This window comes from Larus michahellis, chromosome 6 (assembly GCF_964199755.1).
Source record: "Larus michahellis chromosome 6, bLarMic1.1, whole genome shotgun sequence".
NCBI classification, from domain to species: Eukaryota; Metazoa; Chordata; class Aves; order Charadriiformes; family Laridae; genus Larus; species Larus michahellis.
In genome coordinates, this window is record NC_133901.1 from 52,430,946 (window position 1) to 52,455,316 (window position 24,371).

General features: G+C 45.4%; 1 protein-coding gene across 7 annotated transcripts in view; it reads right to left on the reverse strand.

Annotated features, from left to right (window-relative positions):
* MARCHF8 (membrane associated ring-CH-type finger 8) overlaps positions 1-24,371 on the reverse strand; it is a 116,799-nt gene that overhangs the window by 78,197 nt on the left and 14,231 nt on the right. For 2 of the 7 annotated variants that reach the window (XM_074590058.1, XM_074590051.1), the window contains exon 1: positions 19,957-20,164. The exons of 1 other annotated variant lie outside the window; for it this stretch is intronic. In XM_074590058.1, coding sequence (XP_074446159.1) covers positions 19,957-20,026 — 70 coding nt within the window. In that variant the 5' untranslated portion in view covers positions 20,027-20,164. Of the gene's footprint in view, positions 1-13,216; positions 13,353-19,478; positions 19,562-19,956; positions 20,165-24,371 lie in introns of those variants that run through there. 4 more of the 7 variants (XM_074590059.1, XM_074590052.1, XM_074590053.1 and 1 more) reach the window with 3 other exon arrangements.

Here is a 24,371-nt window from a genome sequence, read left to right on the forward strand (position 1 = left end):
ACATGTTATTACCATAAAGAAAACAAGGAAAATTACTAGAAAACACAGTTGAACCCCTCTGATAATGACAGACAAGTCAAACCAGTTTTTCTACAGGTGCTTCAAGGATAGCGTGTGTTAGAATTCTTTGAAAGAGCTCAACCAGCAGATATAATCCAATTAGATGCTCAAAGATGATGTGAAACAGCCCTTCCCTGGAAAAGAAGCCTGGCAGACGCTCTAATAAAGCCTGCTTTTGTTCAAGGCTGGCTTAGAAAAAGCTCTAAACTTAACCCAGATGCCACACTGTAGCATTCCCAATCTGGAAGGTCCCTAACAACACGCGCACCCAAAGCCTGTCTGTATCAACCTGAAGCACGTTAACTCCTCGGCGCTAATTAAAGGATAAAGTTACATGAGTCAACAGACCATCTGCAGTACCAAGTACAAACAGACAAGGATGCCAGAAAAGCAATGCCACTCAACACAAAGCAAGTTATGACAAGCTCCGTAGGATGTTTTCTACAGCTAAAGTAGACACCATGTGCTCCCTGATCCAGGGTGAGGAGTTGGGCACCTGCGAAGTCGGATCCAAGGTTCAAGCACATCAAACTGGGGGCCTGCCAAAAAGGCCCCCAGGGAAGAAACGCTAAGGCAGGGGGACTGCTCCTAGATATTCTCTTCTCTTCAGGATTCCAGTTAGATGTTCGGGCCGCACCTCCACTCAACAGCTGAGTACACTCGCCCAGGAGGTGGCAGATAAGGGCTCAGCTTCCTCCTCCCCTGCGTGGTACTGGGTTCACAAACTGCACATGCAAGGGAAGTCCCATGACCAACAGTGTAGACGTTGTTCTGTTCACGGAGAAAGGACTTCCCAGATCCTTTCTGCCTGGAAAGCTAAAGTAATCATGGGATGGCAGGACAGGGAGCGAGAGAGCACATGCATGAGCCAGGCCCCATAGGCAGGGCAGTCATCTGCCTGTGAAGGAGGAGGGACGCCTCTTCTCCTCCTGCCCCCATGGCTGTTCTCCCATTATTATTCACTAGAGGAAAATACTTAAGAAAACCTCTTGGGACTTTGGGCATTCAGCAAACAATAATGAAGTTAAGCCTGTTTTCATAGCAGGGCCCTTTAGAGATTTCTTTACTGATGCTGCCAACAGCCGCCAAACCACAAATACAGACTACTGCCCTCGCCCAGGGAGGTTTCCTGCAGACTTGGCTGGGGCAGATGGGAATGCCAGGACAGAGGACAGCCTGAAGCTCTACCGTCCCCTCTATCTATAGCCACACTGGTTCCTGCAAAACAGATGCCGGCAATACTGCTGTTGCGGAGAGTCTTCAGACACCAAGGCCATTTCAAAAGACGAGAGGTCAAAATCCTGGCCTTAGAGCCTACAGTAAAGTCCTCAATGGAGTTTCACCCACCCGGGTAGTCCAGCTGTGCTTCCTGCTGGGCATGCAAAGCACTAACTAAAAATGCCAGCTGACACCTGGAACAACATCAGCTGGGTCCTAATTACACTGCTAGAACCACAAAGCTGCAGCAAGAACAGTCAGATTCAGAGGAAATGGGACAAACTGTCTCTGAAGGTAGTTAAGAAGAAAAAAGGAAGGAAAACCATGCACGTGACTTGGACCTGGTGGCTGGGGTGTTCCCCTGAGCAGAATGTGTCCTGACAGCAACAGAAGCAGAACGTTAGGTTCCCCTGGGTTATGAGCATTAAGTACCTAACAACAACAGGTAACCTCACTACAGCAGAAGCAGCTGGAAGACCACTTGAAACCCTGCTTCTATCATCCACCTCATCAGGGCCTCAGTTTCTCAGCTGACAAAACAAGAACAAAACTCAGCCATTAGATGAGCCTAACAGTTTGTGAATTGCCAGACTGTCACAGTGCAAAGTGCTATTGGAAGAACACAGGTGGAGGACGCCAGTCCCCCCCCGCCACCCACTGCAGCTTCTCTGCCCATTACACATTCCAAAATAAAGGCTAAACTGCTCTTTGCCAAAGGTTCCCAGCTAGGCTGGGGCAAGTAAGCCCCGAATTATGGTTTCCTGCCTGTGGTTTGGCATCTGCCGGAATCTAAAAACATGCAGTGTGAACTGCAGATTTTATTAGTTCATCTACACTTCAGAAAGTCCATCGTATTCCCTTGCTACACGGCACATGCTGGAGAACTTCAGTAGAAGCTCTGGAGCTGTAGGGGCACTGGCTGCAGATGTACACAGGCCTTATCAAAAGAAAAGCATCCTGAGGATGTATGTAGGTGTGTACACATGCTTTGCATTACTCACAGAGGGATGGGGGGAAGCAGCAGCCAAATATCACAGTTGTTTTCCTATTTAAAGTACAATAGGCACTCTGGGTTATAAAAGAATCTGTCTTTATGTGCATGAAAGATAAACCTTGGAACCTGTGGTATTAGGAAGATGACAGTCACTAATAGAAGGGAACTGGAAGGAATTTCACCTGTGAGTTATTCCTGTCTGCCCCGAGGCTTCTTACACTTTTCTTCAACTATCCTAGCCCCCAGTAACGACAGCGAGCTGTATCACACAGGTCAATGGTCTGATAATCTGCTGGGGGGTTGGGGGAGTTAAAAATACAGCAACAGATCGCTGCTGTCCAGATAATCCAGACACTGCAGCGCTGCGCATTGCCATGAAAATCCTGCCGTGGAATGGATGCAGTCTGTGGACTTCAGGGGATCCACCAGCTGCAGGCTGGAAAGTGCTGGCCCAAGGCTTTCCGGATCGCTGCCATGACCTCTGATCTTCTGAAACTTCCCCTCTACGCAGCGTGAAACCTGACCAAACCTGACCAACCCAAACAGGAATGGAAACCCTCTGAAGAAACTTCTGACTGCTGCTAGACAGTGCAACATCTTCATCAGATGGCTTACTTTCTCTTGGTGAGACTTGAAATAATCTATTAGCACAGCTCTGGAACTGTTTTTCTGCTGGAGGGCTTGATGTGAAATCTCAGAGCCCCATAAAAAAAATTATTTTGTTTTTTGGTTGTTGTTGTTCTGAAGGTAAGAGAAGCCCTCACCAGTGACCTCAGCAAATTCCTGTGTGCATCTTAACTTTGCTTATCTACCCTGGTATTTCAGCTGGGATATAGCTTATGCTTACTTTCTGTACACTACATTTTCCATATTTGCAAATATTTCCAATCCTATTAGCTTGTGTTGGCTCCAGTTCGAAGCCTTTACTTATTTTGAGCTTGTCGGGACTCCTCCCCTACTAATATAGCTTACATAATCCTTTTCTAGAGAAGACAGATGTGCATTTTCAAAAAGAGGATCCTGCATCTGTGCTTCATTTTGTTTTACTGTAGCTTAATCAGTACTTTGTTAACAGCATTATTTAGGAGATGTTATCAAGCCTCATGCACTTCACATGCATTTGTCAACTTGACGAACAAATCTAATCAAGGGAGCTTAAGGGAGAGAAACTAACACTTCTTTTCCTGCAGTACCTTTCACATTTCAGGGCTAGTACCACGTTAGAATTGAAAAGGGCCCTTGTACTCAGACCAGGCAGATATAATTCTGGATTGCTGCTATTTAGAGCTATGCCTCTACCCATATATCTTGCATTGTTTACTAGCTCAGCTGCAACTTCTCACTTTGTCATCTCAGTTCCTCCTTTCCTCCACCTGCTAGTGTCCTAAAAATAATCAGCTTCAAGAATGAAAAATATCTTTCTTCTAATAATTAAAAAAAACCAAAACATGTTATTGTGTAGTTGAAACCAAAAGAAAGACTTAGAAAGGGGACAACAGATCCTTCTACGTGTTCCCTATGTTCCCTTTGAAAGTTTCTCAATATACAGGAATATAAAGCTGTAGACTACACACAACAATTAGAGAAACACAGGAATCTGCCAGCTCTGGCTGACTCCTCTCAAAATAAGAATATGATTGTTTTTACAAACACGGTACAACTAGACAAGCAAGCTGTTCAACTACAGCATCAATAAATAATGATCCCAGAGCTCTTAGCAACCCTCTCCCCCTCGATTTCAGTGGAAGCTGAGCAAGATCCACACCTCTGAAAAACAGATTCCTTAAATTGTGTCCCCTTCAAATCAAATCAGCTGCTAAGTACAATTATGAATTAGCTTCATAGCATTCAGAAGAAAACAAATGTCACTTCCCTCTGTTCCGATAATAAAATAATACAGTCATTACAGTACTGCCCTTTTATATTTGTTGGTGAAACAGTCCACAACAACATCAGCAATAATCCCTGGGACAGTCTCTAACTACAACAATCAAAAAGAAACTGGGGTAAAGCAGAAGTTTCATTCTCTACGCTGGGAAGCCCTAACGGTGGGAGCCTGGGAGAGGTCAACAGCCAGGTCTGCTGCTTTCTCAGTCAGCAAATTGCTCTACCTGCTCCACTGAATTTCCAAATCCATTTGCATAAGGGGGTGCCACTCATTCTTTTGCTTAGATAATCACCATTTGACCTCACCCCTTCACATGAAACACATCTTCCTGCCCCGAGGTGCTTCCGAACAGAGCAGGTCTAGCACATGAATCACACAGCAAGCTGTGAGCCTTTACAGCTTTGCTGCAAAGCAGGATGTAATATCACAGCATGTACGGGACTTGCCTTGTTATCAATCTCAGCCGTGATCCCATCAACTCCTACAAGGAGAGACTGGCTTTCTGAGAAACTAGTGCCCCCCTCCAGAAGAGGCATCCTCCCCTCCAATTTGGCGCTGAAGCCACCCTGCAGAGCAAAAATTAGTCTGTCTTAATCACATGCGTCAAATTAAATTTTTCTTAAAGATACGGATGATGACTTGCTTCTTCATAATATTCATTATCAGATAACAACACGCCACAGCACCACACCTGTTGCTACAGTTTTTGAGAAAAGCTGTTTTTCCTTTGTTACCTGTCCAAAAGTATTGCACAGCAGTAACCTATATGGATTTCATCGCAGTGTGATCAATGCATCTTTTCCTTTCAAAACCATAGAAATGGTTAGAGAGTGCAGCGGTGAGATTGCGTACAATTTGAAATTCTTAAATTAAAGGAAAATAAAAAAGGTCAGATCGCTGTGAACACAGGCTTGGGAATGGCCCACTGAGATTGTCACAGTTGGTCCCCTGCAATTGTAGATCCCATGCAATCAGCGCAAAAGGGTCCACAGTACATCCACGGGATGCAAAAACCACTCGTCTCCCTTCTATTCATGGACAAAAGCCAAAACCCACAAAGCTATGAAACGCCAGGGAAAGACGGCAAGTGATGTCAAGGACCAGGCAGCACCCCAGACCTCCAGAATAATAGCAAATCTATTGGGAATGACACCCGCATGATCATTATGATTTGGCAAAGCACTCCATATGATAATTAGTGGTTTTTAAAAGAAAACGTTAATGAAGGTTATAATCAAATGGAAAGAGGGACATACTAACGCATGTAGAGGCCAGAGAGAGAAATCTGCACAAACATATATTTGCAGGCAAATTTCTAGTCTAGTACACAAGTCCACACGATATAATGTAACATCTACGGATAATTTATGATCACTTCCCATTCTCTACTATAATCCTTTCAGGGTTCACAAACCCCTGAACGAGTTCTGAAATCCAACAAAAAAATTGCTCTGTATTTTTATCTTCAAAATTAATAAAGACTATTAAAAACAAATGCATAAATTTACATCAAAGACAATGAAAGCCTGTGTTTCTCAAACAGTGTAAATATTTACAACGCAATATAGTGGTGAAATAAAACAATCTCGTCATTGTTCAATGAGGACATTTCTCACATTCTGTATTGTACAGAGATAACAATGACGCATTTTTAGGAAAATCCTGTGCTACATCACTTATTTTCCATTACATCAGAGGCTAACAGTTGTAAAAGCTATTTATGAACAACAGGTGCCTAAGCAACATTCTTCACTATTGTTTAACTGCTACCAGGCAAAACATTTCTGTTAAGCCAGAGTAAGAAGAATATACTATTGACTAAACAATTCTGTGTTTTGAAGAAATATGAAATAATTCCTTCTTTATCTCTGGCTGAATATGAAATCTCCAAAGTGGTGCACATAAGAATGTGTTTCTTTTAAATGATTTAAGAGTTAAATGCCAGGTAACTCTTATTTACAGGTTTGAGTTACAACATATCTTTCTCTGGAAGTCTTAATAAAAAAAAAAAATAAAAAAAAATCTAGATTTCTGCATCATTATGACAAACCTTTAAACTCTTTCTGAGGAAATAGTTATAAATCACATTCTTTAGGGCTTGCATGATGTAATTGGAAAGCCCAAACCCAGTGTCTTCAAAAGTTCAAGCGTAAAGTAAAAAGGGCGATGTACCGAGCATCCTGTACCTGATTCTTCCACAAACTTGCATGACATCAGTAAGTTATGTTTTCACCCATCATTTCCCACATTTTAAAGGAACCTGAACTTCTGAAGCAAAACTAGCTACCAGACGTCATTTGCTATCCCCTGAAGCTGAGTTATAAATTTTAAATACATTTTAAATATGGGGGAATACTATGACTCATTAAAGTATAACAGCTTTCGCTGAGAGCTTTTTATGGGAAGTATATTCAGGCATAGCATGTCTCCTTTGTGTTTTTCTGTTTCCATCATTTTCCATGCTGATACCTTCGCTATACCTTTGCCAATGTCCAACAAGAAACCCTCTCTCCAGAGGGCAACACAGGAGGGACGAGTACTGTGAGCTGCACAAAAACTTGTGCTCCAGGCAGAATAACCAGCTGGGGGGGTCCTCAGTCCCACAGACATAAATGCCCATCTTTATTTCAAATATCACCAATACAGAGGTGTGCTCGCTGGCTGTGGTTCAGGAAGGTAAATGATTTAAGTTCTTCACTTTAGCCACTTCTGTGGGATGGAAGGATAACAATATTTCCACTTCCCCCCCTCCAGGATGTTTCAGCCACGTAGATAGCCTCTGTTTGCTCCTTACCATGGCAATGTATGATACCTGGTACAAGCGTGAGCACAGACTGAAGCGCTACAGTAAGACAAGCAATAAGAACAGTACACATCTGAGTCACTCCTTCAGTTTCACACCTGCATCCTCACCAAAAATTGCCAGATCTTGACTTGAGACAGCTGTTAGCCAGACAAACACGGTATTTCTCATCTATTTCAACAGGAAAATTACGCTATGAAGAGTTTAAGAACCTCTGCATCACAGCATTATCATTAAAAAAGTAAAGCTATATAAAGACAGAGTCCAGGTCTGTGAACAAAACTAATTCCCCTCCGGTGCCAGGGCAAGACAGCCTCTTCCAGCTGCAACCCTATCATGGGATACACTGCGCAGTTAAAAAGGCTGCATGTGCTCTTCTTATCATAAGTGTCCCTGGCGTAGTTTAAAGGCCAGGCAACTGATTTCAGATGGCTGACAAACAGCCTGGCTTCCTTCATTCTGGCTCCCCACGCCAGCGCTGACACCAACACGCGCAGGCAGCGGAGAAGCATCAGCACAAACAGCTTCCCTTCGTTAGGGTGTTATTTCACGGGAGCGTGCAGGCACGCCTATGTTGGCTCTGCCCATCCCGCCCCCCCCACAAGGGTGCTCTGTGCCACCCGAAGAGAAGGGACTGGCATTACCGAGCCCCACACACAAGGCATTCCTTACCACAGGCTATAAAGGGCCATTCATCCCTACCGTACCTAAAATTAGCCATTGGGTGCAATCACGAGATGAATACACGACTGTGGATTCCTTTAAATTGCTGCCTTCTTACATGGACAAGAAACCAGTGTCCAGTGGTTGCTTCCTCACCCATTGATCTCGCTCTCAGTTCAGTCATCAACTGTTGACCCTTTCTGTCCCATCCGATATTAGTCCCTTCATTTCTACAAATATTTAGAAGTTTACAGAGTTTAACAAAAGTCTAGAGAAACAGCACAAAACTCCACCAATCCATTCCTATGCACTTACAAAAATCTGTAAGCAATCCTATTAAAACACATCCATCGCAGCTTTCTACCACCGGAACTAAAGCAGCATTGCTGAAGTCTGTCTGTCACCCACCAGCTGCTCATTGCCAGTCAACCATGGCTGGCTGCAGAAGGCTGCTAAGACAGAGAGAAGTACCCAGGTACAGAGAAATTGTGCCTAGTCACGAGAAACCCCGACAATTACACAGGTCTATTTCTTGCTGCTGTGGAAATGGCTGACTTGTAGCGCTCTGTTACCCTACTGCTTAAATGATTTTTGTCCAGGAGATGCTTCAAGGGACCTTCAAGTGTCTGGTAAGGGTGAGAAGCCCAGGCCACTGGAGAGCAACATGTGGCCAGAAAAAGATGGTTTAGAAGGATCCGGGTGATAGCTGGGGCAATACAGCAGAATGGATTCTGGGATGCTGTTGCATATCCACAGGGCAAGTAAAATAAGTTGAGATGGAAAGTTGTCCAAACAGGGAAGGGCTTAAAATAAAACTCAGGATCATGGCCACATCACTGATGCCGATTGACACGTCACATTTTTCAACCCAATCACATTTAGAAGTGGCGTTTCTGTCTTCTCCCCTAAGAGATGCTCTTTGTTTTAAATTAGTTTAGACAGGAGACGGAAAGATGAACCAAGTGTCCTAAATAAGACCCATGCAACTCTGGTGCCCAGAAACCCTATTGTAAAATCTGAAACATTCAGGAAGACAAAACCTGGAAGGAACAGTGGTTTCTATCAGGTGTCTATCCAAATAGAAGGCAAGAAGAAAAACTGAATTAATTTTTCTTTTTTTTTTTAAGCTAAAATCTCACCAGTCCTGGAGGAAAATATACTGTTGGAAAAGGGGAGCACTGAACCTGTTGAAGCCACATAAGAATTTTGCACCAACTGTATCCAGAGCTGCAGTGAGACAACCCCCCCACACCACCATCCCACCCTGTTCTCCTTCATATTTTCCAGGATCTATACCTGCTGACCATATGGTTTCCTTCTCTAAGTAGTTACAATAATATTCAGAGACATTTGTCCTTCCAACGTGTAGATAAAAAAATTACTAAATCAAATAACTTGAATGTCTGTTGAATTGGGCCAATGGAGAGATAAAGACATATTTCTTTATTAACTATTTTTAAATGGTAAGTGAAAGATTTTTTTTTAACTGAAAAAAAACCCCCTACTCCCTATTCAAAATGCAACAGATGTTAGAAAAATCAAGACAAAATCTCCTCAGTTTTCTGCTCACTTAAAACTGTTGGCATGTTCCACCCCAGAGACAGTCCCATCTTTGGCACAGGCTCCCACACGTGGGCTGTACGGCAGCATCAAGATGGTCGTGAAGTATTTAAAGATGAAGGATATGAATTCTGCTATTTTTGAAGAGAGAGGAATCCACAAGTGACCAAAACACTGCTGTTTTCTCCTTGGAGGATCCGATTGTTCCCTTCAGTCACAGAATCACAGAATAGTTCGGGTTGGAAGTGACCTTACAGATCATCTAGTTCCAACCCCCTGCCCTGGGCAGGGACACCTCCCACTAGACCAGGTTGCTCAAAGCCCCATCCAGCCTGGCCTTGAACATTTCCATGGAAGGGGCATTTCCAAGTCTCTGGGTGCTAGAGGAAGCAGCCCTGTGCTTAGGAACAGGCAAGGTCCCCTCTGCGTCACAAGTGACCTCATGGCTGACACAGTCCTTCTCCATTAGCTGTGCTCTCTCTCAATGAGGCACAAAGGCCTTCGTCCCGGAAGAAGTTACTCTTCTTGTTTTACAGGGTACAGTCTCACATCCCTGCAGAGTTATTAACAGAAGTTTCACAGCTGAGCAAGGCCAGCTGATCTCTCACCGCACCATTACAGAGGACAGTAACCTAACCAGTAATCTAACTTAGAAACGAAACCAGTAAGAGGCTAAAAAGTAATCAGACCCCAGTCCCAGGAAATGGTAAATCTCTCGGCTGAAAAGGCTCCCTCATCCTTGCTGTGCTGCTTCTGCAGCAAAGCCGGGCAGCTGTCTTACAATACTCAACCAATGCCACGTAACAGCTTCAAGCAGGAATAACATACATATCAATGTTCGTTTGTGTGCTCACGGGTTGGGTTTTTTGGGGTGGGGGTGGTTGTTTTTTTTTAAAGGAAAAAAAAAAAGAAAAAAGAAGATTCCCACCAAGGAGGGCTTTCTTTCTGCCTGAAAAAAAGACATTGCTGGCAAAACTGCACCCTGCGGCATTTAGCTGGGGGAAAGGCTGAGCATGAATCCAGGGCAAAGTCAGTGCCATCACCCTTACAGCACCTGCTCTCTCCCCTTAATTCCCTTCTCAAACACTGACTCTGCTCACAGTTTCCCAACTGGCAAAACAGAGATATCACTTCAGTCCCTGATCTTGTCCTGTCTGCAGGTTATAAATTTGAATACTTCTCTAAGTGGAGATCAACTGTGGAATTAGAAGGTGGATTATTTTTAGCAATCGTCTGATTGAGCTGGAGCCGCAGTCAGTTGTAAATTAGTCACTGCCTTTCCTAGGACTACACGTTACAACATTCAGTATCTCTTCAAAAGCCGTAATCTATCAGTCATCTTTGCTGGGAAGACAGGAAAGAGGGAGCAGCTATCATTCAGCCAAGAAAAGACTTCTTAAGATCTTCAGGTTTCTCACTCAAAGAAAGAATGGCAAGGGGAGATGAAGAGGTCTGGAAAGGCACAGCCGCCTTCACACACCAGTGGTGAAGACACTTACAAGCTCGAGTAACCCATCCCTCTGACAGGTGTCACTTTGGAGTGGCATCTTTTACAAAAGAGGTCGTAGAAGGCCCAGCGACGGCATACTGCCCTGGTTTATTGCTCACCGTGCTAAAGTATGTCTTAGCCTGCCAGTGATTTTCTTCTTTTTTTTTTGGCACATTCCAACAAAGGAAGAGGAAAAGGCACATGGAAGAAAGGCTCGGCTCAGAAACTTGCCAACTTTCCTTGACTCACAGGGGTTGCTGGAGACGAAGGATAAACAGCATCTCAGAAAAGCAGGTCTGTGCTGCAGTATGTCCACATTACTGGCCTCGGCGGGATGTGCTGCATACAGTCAAGCTGCTTTCCACTCCCATTCCCTGCTGACAAGAATCACTTTCAGACTTGAAACCCAACAGTTTCGTCATCTTATTAAATTCCCTGTTCCTGGCTCAGATGTCTCTCATATGCATTAGTTAGATTACATCAACCACAAAGACCTGTCCATGAGCCACACAGGATACAGCTCTAAGGAGGCCACTCAGAGTCCGGATCATCAGCTCTCCGAGTTTCTCCTCCCTTATTCACAGAAGCAGCAATGCAAACTGTGTGACAAGGGATGTGTATATGGTTTGTGGGGCGTTGTGGAAAGGGAAGTAATACCAAAGCACTAAGATGCAACTGGCAAACATACCTTCCCTGAGTAGAGCGTCCACCCTGGGGCAGAACCATCCCTGCAGCCTCCTTCTGCAAGCCCTGCACCAGGCACAGCCAGGACAGACAGGCTAAGCCAAACCCATGCATGTCTTACAAACCGGAGAGCCTAAATACAGCAGCTCTGAGGACTTGAAAAGGCAGCTGACAAGCCAGCAACCAGCAGCATGCCTGCAGGGCATCACGGGCAGACATCACCAAGTCTGTGCAAAGCATCTGTAGTACCACAGAGTGAGAACACGCCGACTGAAAAACTCCCCAGTAGTCATTCAAAGATGGGTAAGATGGACTGAACACGTGTCCCAGCTGACAAGGAGAGCTCAAGTACACAGAGAAAGCAAACAACCATAACAAATGTCTATCAGACACAATGGAAGATCACAGCCAAGAATAAAACACATGATGTATCTAATTCCCTTTCTATACAAGGAACTGATCCTGACTCAGCCTCCTTGCTCTCAGGCAGCTGGACCACACAACGCTATGCTTGCTTCTTGCCAGGGTATCACTAACGAAGGAAAGTGAGGGAGAAATCTTATCTTGAATCAAACGTGTTCAACAGCAACTGAGCTGGGATCCTTGCCGTGTGGCTGGAGAAGTTGATACCAACATCACTACTTGAATAAAAGCCTGGTGCAGATATGAGTGCCTCAAGTCCCCAAAACACCAAACGCTGACCCATGGGAGACTCCGATCCTGGGAAGAAGAAAACTACCAAAAGACTACAAAGCATACATCAGACCTGCCCTGCTGCATTTGGTATGTAGGTATGTAGAGCAGATGCTTCCACGCTTTGCTACGTCCTTCTCTGATGCAGCCTTACTGAGCAGGGGTAAAAAGCAAGAAGCACTTTGGCAACCCTGGTACAAGGCGCACAGTGCCGGCAGGGCCATCTCCTGCTGCTTTAGACACGCAGCTTTGAGGCTGCGGTTCTAGTCTATCACTTGTACATTGCCCCGCTAGAAACAAAGCCACCCATTTAAGAGACTAACCAGATGGATCAGGAAAGGGCAAGGAGTAACAATTTTGAACCTCTTGCCATTTTGAAAATACAGAGCTGCGAATCCCACCTGCCCAGTAATTTGCCTGGAGAACATCACAGTGCAATGTTCCTATGCTCCTGGGAAGGCACATAAAAAGAATCACATATCTAAAAAGCCTTGGGAGCCGCAGAGCTCCACAGGTGTACCAGAGCAGGACTCTCACACACCTGCCAAAGCATGTAGCAGCTTGTATAGAACAACATGGAGACCTTTCAAGCCTTGCAATTTTGCAAGGAAAGCAACTTGGTGAATATTTTTTGCAAGATTTGAAAGACTTAACTCCAGCAGTCTCGGTCAGAAGTTACCCTCCCCTGTCAGGTCAGGCCCTAGGCCCTAGTACAAAATAGCTTAACACTGCTGTCACGAGAATCACAGAAACAAGATACGCTTCGCATGAAAAGGAACTGCTAAAAGGCAATATATAAAGTTTTTGTGCCCAAAAGCAATGAGATATTTCAAGGCTACAGTGTTAACACACTGCATAAGAACACCAATGCATTTAGAAGGCTGAAATTTGATCTCATTTTTATTAGCTTCTGTTTTGTTATGCCAAGAGCAAAGTTAAAATCCTCTTCCATCTTTTAATCAAACATGCTACTTTTTTTTGTTAACGCCCAAGATCAAGCCAGTCTGACAAGACTCCTGTAATTTTACAAGAGAATTTCTCCTCCCTCCACCCCCTTATGTTATCAAACATTAATTCTGTGAAGAGTCTGCCGCACTGTGCCGCGTTAGTTTTGTGAAGAGTCTGCTGCACGGCGCCAGCTCTAAATTACTAACAATACTTAACCTTTTCCCGTGGGCTCTCAGAACACCTTGCAAGGGAAGAAGGCCATCCCATGGGCGGAAGGATTAGCGCAGTCTGATATCCTACAGTTTGGTATCCTGCGGTTGCAGGCTTCGTAAGGGCCACTCACCCACACAAACTATCTTGTGTCTAAAAAAGCGCTATCTCCACGGGCTCCGGGGCAGGGTGAGGCTGCAGCTCTAGGTCGTGACATTGCAATTTACACTCCCATCTTCCTGTGACGTGTGAAGTTCCAGCAAATATTTGGCATTTAGCCAGCAGATTCAGAAGTTACTTGCAGTGTGATTGCATAAGCCCACTTCCCCTTGGAAAGCAGGCTAAAAAATATTTTTTTTTAAAAAAACCCAAGAACCTTACAAAAAACATGATATAGAGGACAATTGTGTTGCAGGAAACTAAGGTACATGTAGGTGAAGTAGCTTAAACCAGAAAAGAGAGGCCAGAAGCAGCAACAAGACCCAGATTTCCTGTTCTCACAACAAACCTTTAGCTGCAAGTGAACTTCCTCTTCTTTTTAGAGCTAAGCAGATTGTTTTTTGCTCTTTGCAACAAGACAGGATTTAGTTCAGTATGCGTTTATGCTGTTTGGTGTAAGAAAACCCTCTCATACAGAGATCATTTTCAACGTTAAAGAGCAGCACCTCCTCTGAAAGTCTTCAGTTTACTTGTTTTTTATATATTGTACGTATGCTTGCATACACGCACTTTACAGAAGCAGCTCCAATGTAAATGATTGGTCAGATTGAGCTAGAGAGAAAACACTGACAACAACTGTCCTTTCTAGTCCTGGTGCTTCCAGTTCAGATTTAGCAGGCAGGCTCCAGATGAAAACGACCCTGGAAGCTATGATGACAATAATCACATTTAAATGGACAGCATTTTGGATGCAGAACTACAAGGAAAACTCACTTCATTTACCAGAAAGAAAAGAAAAAACAAAGCCTACTGTTAACTCCAGAAAGACCCAGCCTGCTCTCCTCCCATGTGTATTTTCCTCTCTGTCATCACCCAGGGTAAACTATTACCTAGTGCTCTTCACATTGCTCTGGTATGTCAGACTTCACCAGACTTATTAAGAACAGAAAAGCCACTGCCAACTTTCACTTTCTATCTATTGTAGCAGAGTTCATCATGCTGTTAAGTGCAAGTCCCTTAAGAGCTGTTTGCTGAAGGAGGCCATGGGAAACAGGCGAGAAGGGGACAAAACCACACTCTGAGAGGGCAAGAATTTCTTGCTATAATGTGGCCCATGTTATGAAAGTACGGCAGAGCCCTGTATTGCATCACTCCCTGTATTTCAAATCCATCAGTCTTCCCATAAAAATATATATACACACAGAAAAAAAAAATATACACAGAAATATGCCACATTTTTCCATGAGCCTTCCTCTTCTGACTGATGCATTCGTAGTTACAAGAGATTATAACAAGGATTGGCCTAGTAGTGAGTCACCCTCAATAGCACACTGCGCTTTTACAACTAGAAATAGAGGGATCAGAGAGATTAATCCTCTGTCCTGGATGGCGTGAGGAGCCAGTGACAGTGAAAGCAAATATAAATAGGCAGAGAAGGCTCTTTGTCTTGCTACAGCCCCCTTTGGTTTCGAAGGAGACTCTTCCACCAAGAGATGCTTCAAGAGGTCATCATGAATGAAATTAAACAAAGGCATCCCTTTTGTAAGCCCTGCAGTAATTGGGAGAGGAGGAGCTCCTGATAATAATCCCTGTGACATCACCTCCCGTCTCCCAGGAAGGTAAAGGCCAGGTTCAGCCCTGCTGCCAAGAGAAGCACTTACAGTAGCAAGATTTGAATCATAGAATGGTTTAGAAGGGACCTTAAAGATCATCTAGTTCCAATCCCCCTGCCATGGGCAGGGACACCTCCCACTGGAATACTTCCTCAATATTTAACTGGTGCTATGGGGCAGGTTGTACACAGGGAGGCTGTTGCTTCCTGTTCAGTTACTACCACTCAAATGATCTTCCACAGGCAAAATTCACCCAAAAGCCATGTCTAGAAGTCAGTAACTTTCAGAGCTAGGAGTCACAGCAGTACATGGACACCCACTGCTGTCCCCACACAAATTCTTGTGCAACAAGAAAGCGGAACTTAAAACTCAACTCCGGCGACAAGAACAGACGCACGGCCCCCCTCCTCAAGCTGCACCAAAGGCACAGAGTTATGAGCAGTAAGTAAGGCTGAGTGACAAATTATGCTGGTCATTAGAATCAGCAGATCAGACCCAGGGGAAGCCTATGTGTTTATCGAGAAGAGTTGGTTTTTTTCCTACAGATGCTCTTCCTTGCAGGCTCAGTACACACAATAAAGAGGAACTGAAAGGCTTTTTAAAAGCAAAGTACATTTGAGAGGAAGGGAGGCACCAAGGATTGGTATGCCTTTTTAAAAATTAGCAGCTTGGTCTGTAACCTTGTACCCATTTTTTTCCCTTCATTTTTAGCTCGTCACCCTAGATCCTTCTCTATTTTCCTTCCTTCCCCTCTCTCTTATCCAACTGACCCTTTGATTCCAAGAGAAATGTTTCTTGTCCTGCGTCCAGGACATGATGGAAGTCAAACTGCCTGCTCCAGGAAGAACAGCTGGGAATATTTTTATTCCTTGTAATGAACCTTGATGGTGTGGAAACACATGATTTTACTGGAGACACGGACAAACTGGGGGACAAACTCACCCTTTTGTTGTTTTCAGTCACCTGTTAAATGATGTTCCTAAATCCAATGCCTGTTTTCCCAAGGAGAAACTCTGGGGCAGTTATTCATGACCAGCCTCACCTGCACACTGCACTAGTGACATGCATTCTGTCCTCCTAATGCCCTCTGAAGGACACGCAGAAACTTTAAGGGGCAGATATCAAGGCATACCTAACTGATACATAGGATTTATCTACCCCAAAATATACAATATTTATATTCTATATTGATTCTGGCCACATATTCTGCAAGGTTTACAACTGGGATCCTGAAATGAATCTCCAGGGAAAAAGTGCTCATCTACTAGTTGACTTGATTTCACCAAACTATGGAAAATCTCAGCCCACAATTTCTAGAATGTTTTAGTATTTTCTACCTATCAGACATACACCTGGCATCAAAATTTCCAAAAATGTTTTCAGTCGAGTTCAATAAGCCATGATATTCTGCCAGGTCTCTGGTTAAATTCAAGATACGCTACCAAGCTGGCCCACTTGCCTGCAAGTATCGAAGGTGAACTCCAGAGAGGCACCTATTTTAAAAGATAGAAAAGTTGAACAGTAATTTACATACATCTTTGATCTAAAATGGCCCAAACCAGATAACCAGCAGGGCACATAATAAAGGCCAGCCTTCCCCCTGGTCCCTGGGGGATGAAATTGCAAGTACTAGAAACTGCGGATGGTTGAGATTATCTCTTGCTGTTTGTGAACTCTCTGGTGATTAGTTACATTTAAGAATAACACTGTTCTTAAAGGGTATCTTTAATTGCTAAAAGACTGAACTTGCAAGAGCTCTTATCCATTTACCTACCCCAGAATCAATAAACACAATGTAATCTGTTATTTGGCTTTTTAATGCTTCACATGAATGTGGTTAGACTCTTTGATAAAAGACCCACAAAAAATATTGTGGTAAGCAGTGAAAAAGAATGTTTTGGAAATTATGAGTTCTTTGCGCGACCGGTGTTTTCAGTAAAAGCCAGACAACAGAACTAGTAAAAGTGGCCCTAACTTGGCAAAGAGGGTTTCAAGGACACAGAGCTGTGAAACTTCACTACTAACAAAGCCCAGCCAGCAAGTTTAATGCCAGCTCTGCTATGCCAAAGCAAGCTGCCACCAGATCCCTGCAGTCAATGCACAAGTCAGCAACACAGCAGTCACAGCAAACCCTGCACGAGTTCCGCCTCGCTATGGGAATTCATACGGTGAATCAGATGCGTGGTTTATGTGGTTCACTTGGTTCCTGCAGCAGCTAGATGCAGATGCTCCAGAGAAAGAACTGGAGCAGGCAGTAACTGGACAGCCTGTTCCCCAGGAAGATTTCCCACCTAATACCTTTTGCCCTAAACGTGAAGTTTTTCCCAGACTCGAAGTTTTCCATTCTTTATAGCCTTCTATAGCTTTGCTGTTCACTACCTGTCTGCCACATGCACAGTCCAAGCACAATGATGTCCAGGGTTCCTGCAAGCTCCTTCCTTCAAAGCCTGTTTATATTTTAAAGTAGCCCAGCTACAGCCCCTTACAGAATACTAGCTAGACACTTCTACAGAATCATGAGTTCCTTTTTGGAGGAAGAGAAGAAGGGCAGGACCAGAGCAAAACAGAACAAAAAATAAGATAAAATAAGCAAATAAAAAGAGGACACTTCATTCCTGTTTTCATTTTTCCTGGCAAATGGCCGTGCTCGCTCTATTCTTCACCATCAGTCAGTGACATTAGGGCTGACTGCTTCTGAGGTGTGTAGCAGGAAGGACTCAGAGCAGGTGACTCCTTTTTCTTAGACAGCAGAATCAGCTCAGGACTTGTAAGAAGAATCTACCGCTCCTTCCTTGAGCAGCGTTACTACTGGGAGCTGCCGCACGCCAGCACTGATCTGCCTCCCCCACTAATACTGCTGTTTGGAAGAGCAATAAGGAAATCAGGCTGGCAGAGAAGAGACTTCAGTACGTTGCCCAAAGTACGTGTGACGGCCTTGGCAGCTGGGAAGATTGAGTCCTTTCACCCTTGAACGTGGGAGAGCTGCTTGTCCAAAAAGTTAGACTTAAAATAACAGAAGTTTTTTTAAAAAAAAACATTAAAAAAAAAATCTCATCCTGAAATACAGAAAGTTCAACCAACCTGCTAAATTAATCTATCCTCATAAAACTTAAGACCGGGCAAAAGCAGACAGGGAAGAGGTGGATTTTCTAGCACTGGAATCATAACTGCCTCACCTGGACACCTCCACCAGTTCTGGCCACATATCCATACACTGAGGCATGAAAAAGGTTGCAGCCTTTCTTGTGGTATGACACTCCAAAAGAGAAAATCACTTCTTTTCAACTAGTTTACCTCTATAAGCAAGACTACTCACTAGGGCTAGGTGAAAGCCCAGTTACAACAAAAAAAGCCAACACCATCACAACAAATATTCAGTGAACTGTGAATTTTAAGTTCACATCAGACTGTAACCGAAGTCACATGAAGTTCCCAGCAGAGGGGCAGTTGTTCAGTCTTTGGTAGACCTATCGGTTCCAGCAACCGTAGCAGAATCAAATCCTGGGGAACGTCACTTTTACTGAGCAGATACAGGGCTGCTCGGGGGAGTCTGGCACCAAGCAGTTTGGGCGACAGCTAAGCAGCTTCCAGCAGCCCTCAGCAGGCATTATCCTGGTGCTGGGGCCAGAACCTTGATGTTTCCAGCGATCCTGGTCCAGAGGCAGATCCAGCAGAACTCTGCATCAGTGGAAATTCATCAGCATTGATAGATTTCAAAGAAAACATCTCTGGATTGATAAACAAGCGTTTTTCAAAGAAAACTTCCCTCTGAAAATTTCTGACTAGGGCTGTTACTGGAGCAACCTCGGCCTCATCCGACTCTATTCCAGAACTAATTTCAGCAGCAGAAGTTGATAGAGAGTGCTGCTGCTTCAGCTGAAGTGTTATTGTCAGACCAGCTCTCCTCTTCCACACCCATCTTCCTTCCTAGATCTCTTTCCATCTCCCTTGAGCTCTACCTAAATTGTCCCTTCTGTGTTTACACTGCTGGGTTATTCCACAAACCCTCTGTGCTCAGAGCATACCAGTCCTTTGCTAAGTCCAGAGCCAAAGCCGTCTGCCCTCTTCGAAACAAACTGATTTTGCATTGGCACGTTACAATTCTAGCTTTGCTTGCACGTACAGTGTACTAAGAAGAGGAGAAGTTAAAACGTTACACTTCAGAACAACTTGAGCGTTACTCTACCTGCCAACTAGCTCCAGGAGGCATGAAAGAATTCTGACTATTTCTCAGTCTCCCGTGAAACTTCGTTGCGAACACGTTGTGACCAGCATATCTTGCCGACAGTTTTATCTCCGATGTGTCTTCGTTCCACACGGCTAACCGAATGCAAATTCGGGTCCTCCTCCAAACCGGGGACCCAGCGCCCACACGGTGCCCCCTTCTCCCACCCGGCTGATCCGCCCCCGCTCCCCCCTTACGGAACGCTAATTCCCCCGGAGCGAGGAGCCGAGGCTGAGCAGACAAAGCGGGCGGGGGTGGGAAAGCCTCTTACCACCGAATTAGGTGCCGTTTCCTCCACTCCCGCAGAGGGACAGCCCTGAACTCTCCCGAGCGGAGCCTCCGCACCGGCCAAAGACGGGAGGCTCCACTGCAGCCCCGGCCCCACGGGGCCGACCCCCGCTGCCCCGGCCGGCTCCCCACGCCACGGCGGCCGGTCCCACGGTGGGTTGCGTGTGTGAGGGGGTGGGCAGCCGTGGGCCGGGCCCCGCCGCCCCGGCACAGCTGCCTGTTGCTGGCCGCCGGCACCGACCGGCTTCCCGGACGGGCCTCACCTGCGGGCGGCCCCGCCGCCGGTGCCGGAGGGGCGAGGTGGTGCCCGCGGGGGCGGGACGAGCGGGGACCGCAGGGCAGCCCCCCCTCCCCCCGCGGCCCGGCCTCACCGGACCCGGCCTCCCCACGCCGGAGGGGCCGCGGACCCGGTTCGGCCCCCGCGGCGGCTCCCCACGGCCAGGGCGGCGGCCGAGCCCTACCTTGGTGCCCCGCAGAGGGCCCGGGCCGGCGGCTTCTCCTCCGACTGCGGCGGCTGCTGCTGCCGCCCATGCCCGGGGCCGGGGGGACGGCGGGCCGAGGCGCCGGGGGCTGGGAGACTCCTGCGGGGCCGGGGCACCCCCGGCTCTCTCGCCCAGCTCCTGTTTACCGCGGCTCCCCGGCCGGCCGGGCTGCCTGTCAGAGCGCCGCCCCGCCCCGGCCCGCCCCCGCCGCCATGGCCCGAAGGAGGACGGGGAAGCGAGGCGGCAGCGCCGGGCCGGGGAGGCGGCTCCCTCCGGCGGGGCAGGGCCCGCCCCCGTCGCCTCACGGTTAAACTCTCCTCCCCGGGCCGGGGTGCCGCGGTCAGGACAGGCGGGCGCGGAGATGCGGCCCCGCCATCCTCATTCTCGGTCCTCCCGCACCTCCCAGCGGGGACACCCCGCGGGGTCGGGGGTGCTGCGGGCACCTGGGTGAGCGCGGGCGGCCGGGGACCGGACAGGGCCGGCGACTTACCGGGAAGGGGAAGGTGAGAATGGCCAGCGAAGCGGGCGGCCCGCAGCGGTTCCGGGCACGGCTGTCAGCCTGACCTCCTCCTGCCACCAACAGTGATGCTTATGTCATGTCCGAGGGGAGAACGCCTTGCTCTTTAGCAGAATTAGAAGAAAATAGCTAAACTAACTCCACAAGGTGCCGTTCAACTTTTTTTTTTTTTGTAAATATATATGCCTGAAGCCTGAAGGTGGCTTATAGCCACCTTTAGAAAGTGTTTTGTGTTAGTTATTCACCTGCATGTATTGATTTCTCAGCAGATTATGTAAATGAAAAGGTTCAATGACTAAAAGGATGCTAATCAATTTGCCCCACAGCTATATCTGGGTGCCATAATCTCTGTTGCTATTTTACACTTCCCTTTGGTAAGTAGCATACTTTACTCATTTCTTCCCAAAGAGGAAAATTGGTAATAAAAAAGATCTCCCGCGATATGCTGGAATACGTGAACTATACTACTGAGGTGAATTACACAGGGGAAAAAAACAACAGTGAGAGTTTTATGAGAAAATGCCAAGGGAGAGATTTTCCTGTCCAGACACTGTGTCCATCCCACTTGGGAATAAGTGAAAAAGAAGGGGAAGAGGGGCAGCCTCGCTGAACTGTTTCTGTCAGTGCAGCACAGACAAAAAAGCAGATACTATTAAAGAGAAACCAGGCAGAAAAGACGGAAAGATCATGACTTGACATGCAAGTTCATTCACCTAACCTAGTCAAAGTTTTAATCTCCTGAGTCTGCACCTTTTCATATCAATAATTTACAGAACTTCAGGGAGATTACATCTACCTTTAGAGAACCATGAGAAAAGCATAAAATGGGTAAGGTAACTCCTTTTGATGCAGAGTACAACTACCCCCTACAGAAAAACAACATCTTGCAATAGATTTGCACAGCGCCCAAAAGCTGCACTGAAATTGTATCACTACACGTTAGGACCCAGAACACCCACGTAGTGAGGGTGGGAGAAGCAGCACCCACAGAGTACACTGCGTCCTCCTGCGAAGAGGAGAGCGTGTCTACAACTCCTATTTAGTCCTATGTAGACTGAAGTTAAAAAACAGATACTTAGATTGTATCCTCTTACAAGAGAGGGTATAGTAACGTGCATATATGATGATAATCATCTCCCCTTGATCGGCAGCGTATTGTAACGCTGGCTTGTAAAGAGAATCAATTTCCATCCTAAACTGTACTGCTGGCTTACCTTGAGGCCACGGGGACATCTCAGAGCCGGCTGTTTTCCTCCTTCATCCTCTCAGTCTGTTTTTTTGTGTTTTTTTTTTTTTTTTAAATTATTTTTCAGGCTAGGATTGTATCCCACTGTGGGTACAGCATGGCTCACCACCCAGTACCACGTGCCAGACTAGAAAAGGGGCCTGGAGACACAACTGGAATAGAGTAGAAATTATACAGAAATACAGTTGCACAGAGGGCAGATTTTCCAGGCAAAGCAGAGTAACTAATGATTAGGTCTGAAATGAAGGAAGTCGCCATAAGCCACCAGTACAACACCCTTAATTCTCACGGGGAGCAAAGTGCCTAAATTCCTTTGGAGATCTAAGCCTTTCCTGTGTTTTGCAATTATTACTCCACAGTCTTTACATTTTCCCAGAAAAGCTTGTCTAGTATTTTAACATGTGTTACTCTTGAGTTAAAAGTCTCAGCAACAACCTCCTGAACACAGGACTGCAGAGCTAGGACTAAAGCCTCAATGCTGAAGAGCACTACCGTGGAACATCCTCCCTGCCATGCCTCAAGGCCTCACTAAAAAATGCAAACCTAAGCCTTTGCAAATGTTCCCTCCCTCCTCCCAAATTTGCCACTAATTTAAAAAATAGGGAAGAAAGAATAAACTTAAGCTAAAGGCCATTAGTCAAATGGAAATCTTAAATTCTTCTGGCTAGCGCTGCTGTTACAGTCCCAGTAGGAGATACAAGGTTTTAAAAAAATCACGGGAACAGAACATCTCCACTTTGCTAATTGGATACCTCTGGCTCAAAGTTAAGGGAAAACCATAGTTGGGGAATATGCGCCTAGAAATGCATGTCATGCTTAGCTGAAGACACTGATGGGTCTAGAGAAAGAGCTGCCCGATGCCCTGCACATGGGATCTGGACTGGGAGCACACGCCTGTGGCCATCGTAAATAGTTGCCATGAACAATATATTCAATTTGTTTAAAGTCACAATACGAGAAGTACCTCTCTGCCCAGGAGACTCCAAATCTCTCTAGAAGCAGCTCAGATCTAGCATATAGTTTTTAAGACTACGCTTTTCAGAAATACTTTTACTCCTTTTAGCAGGAAGATCTGAAAAGTGTGTGTGGGGCAGAAATCCCAAATGGTAAAAAACATGCATTGTACAACCATGCCCTCTTTTTTGTCTTTAGTTATGACAATACATACAGTAGTTCCTATGTGTGAAAGCACAATTAATTTTCCCCAGATAATTATACATTATCTTTTTATTCTATAATATCGGTCTGAGCACCTGCATGTTTCCATAGCAACTCCACAATACTTTAGGGGATTACTTTAGAATTCCACTGTAGTTTGGATATCCAAAGTTATTTAGATTTTCTCGGGAAAATCTGTTTCCAAATATAAATTAAAATTATTGCTACTATATATTTAATGAGCCATACCAGTCTCCTATGTTATCATCTTAAGAAACCAAAACACTTCCTTGCAGCTTTTTGTACAAAACCATGCAGTATTATGTCCCTGTAATTAGAAGAGCCATTACAGGCTCAGAGCTGGGAGCAGCCCCAAATGTCTTGCAGGGGATCATGCTGAAGTAAATCCCAAAAATCCACATCCCCAAAAGACCCCTTGCAACGAACAGACAGGTGTAAACACCTTCATGCACTCAAGTACATACATGCTCGCTCATTCATTGCACGGGCACGTATGTGAATCTGTGGCTATTAATTTAAAATGTAGAAAAGCAGATCTATTAGACTGGATAACAACAACTAATAGAAAAGGTGAGCCTGATGACTAGGAAGCTTTAAATCCAGACAGTACCCTATCAGGCCGCTGGGAACACACAAGCCTTCCTCTGCATATGTGCTTGCACGTGCAAACATGACATGCATGAGACAGGACAGGATGTGCTCCTAAGGCTTTTTTCTTGCTAGTTTTTCTCCAAGTCAGCTCAGTTTCTTTACTTCCTTCCACCTGCATATCCCGAGCTGCGCGTTCCCCCGTCTGTTCACTCTCTCCTCTGCACGCTACTGGCAGAGACAAGGGGAATTTCACCAGAAGCTCTCTGATGTTGCCTAGTCTTACTGAGGGCGAGCCCAGGATTCACTCCTTCCTGTGCTGCCGCTCTGCAGTTTTCTGCCTGTGCTAGGGGAATAAAACAGATTCTGGTAAGAGAAGGAAAAAGAGGAGCATTAGGGGAAGGTGAAAGGAACTGACGTGAATCCAAGAAGGAAGATGGAAGGAAATACAAATAAAGCTTATGTCCTTCCTGACTGATTTTCATTCATACAAAGATGATTTCAGGTTCCAAAAGGAAAAGGAAAAACAAAACAAACAAAACCCTCCCTCATTTACCTCTGTAAGATCTGGAATTCCTTAAAACCTGTTATTAACGTGCTTCACACAGCATTGTTTTTAAAGTCTGCTCTATAGGATGAGTACTTTTTGCCATTCTCTCCCCTGGAACATCAAGAAAACTAGGTGCATCTTTCCTGCCAAGTTTAAGAGGAAAATTATTTGCTGAGATTATTTCAATAATACAGCAAGTTAAACATTTTCCTGACTCCCTTTCTTTGCCAGCCCAGAACCTCAATGTTATAACCAGGAATGTTCAGACATGATGCTGAATGAATGAATGTTCTGAAAGACGTTCTCGGTCTGAA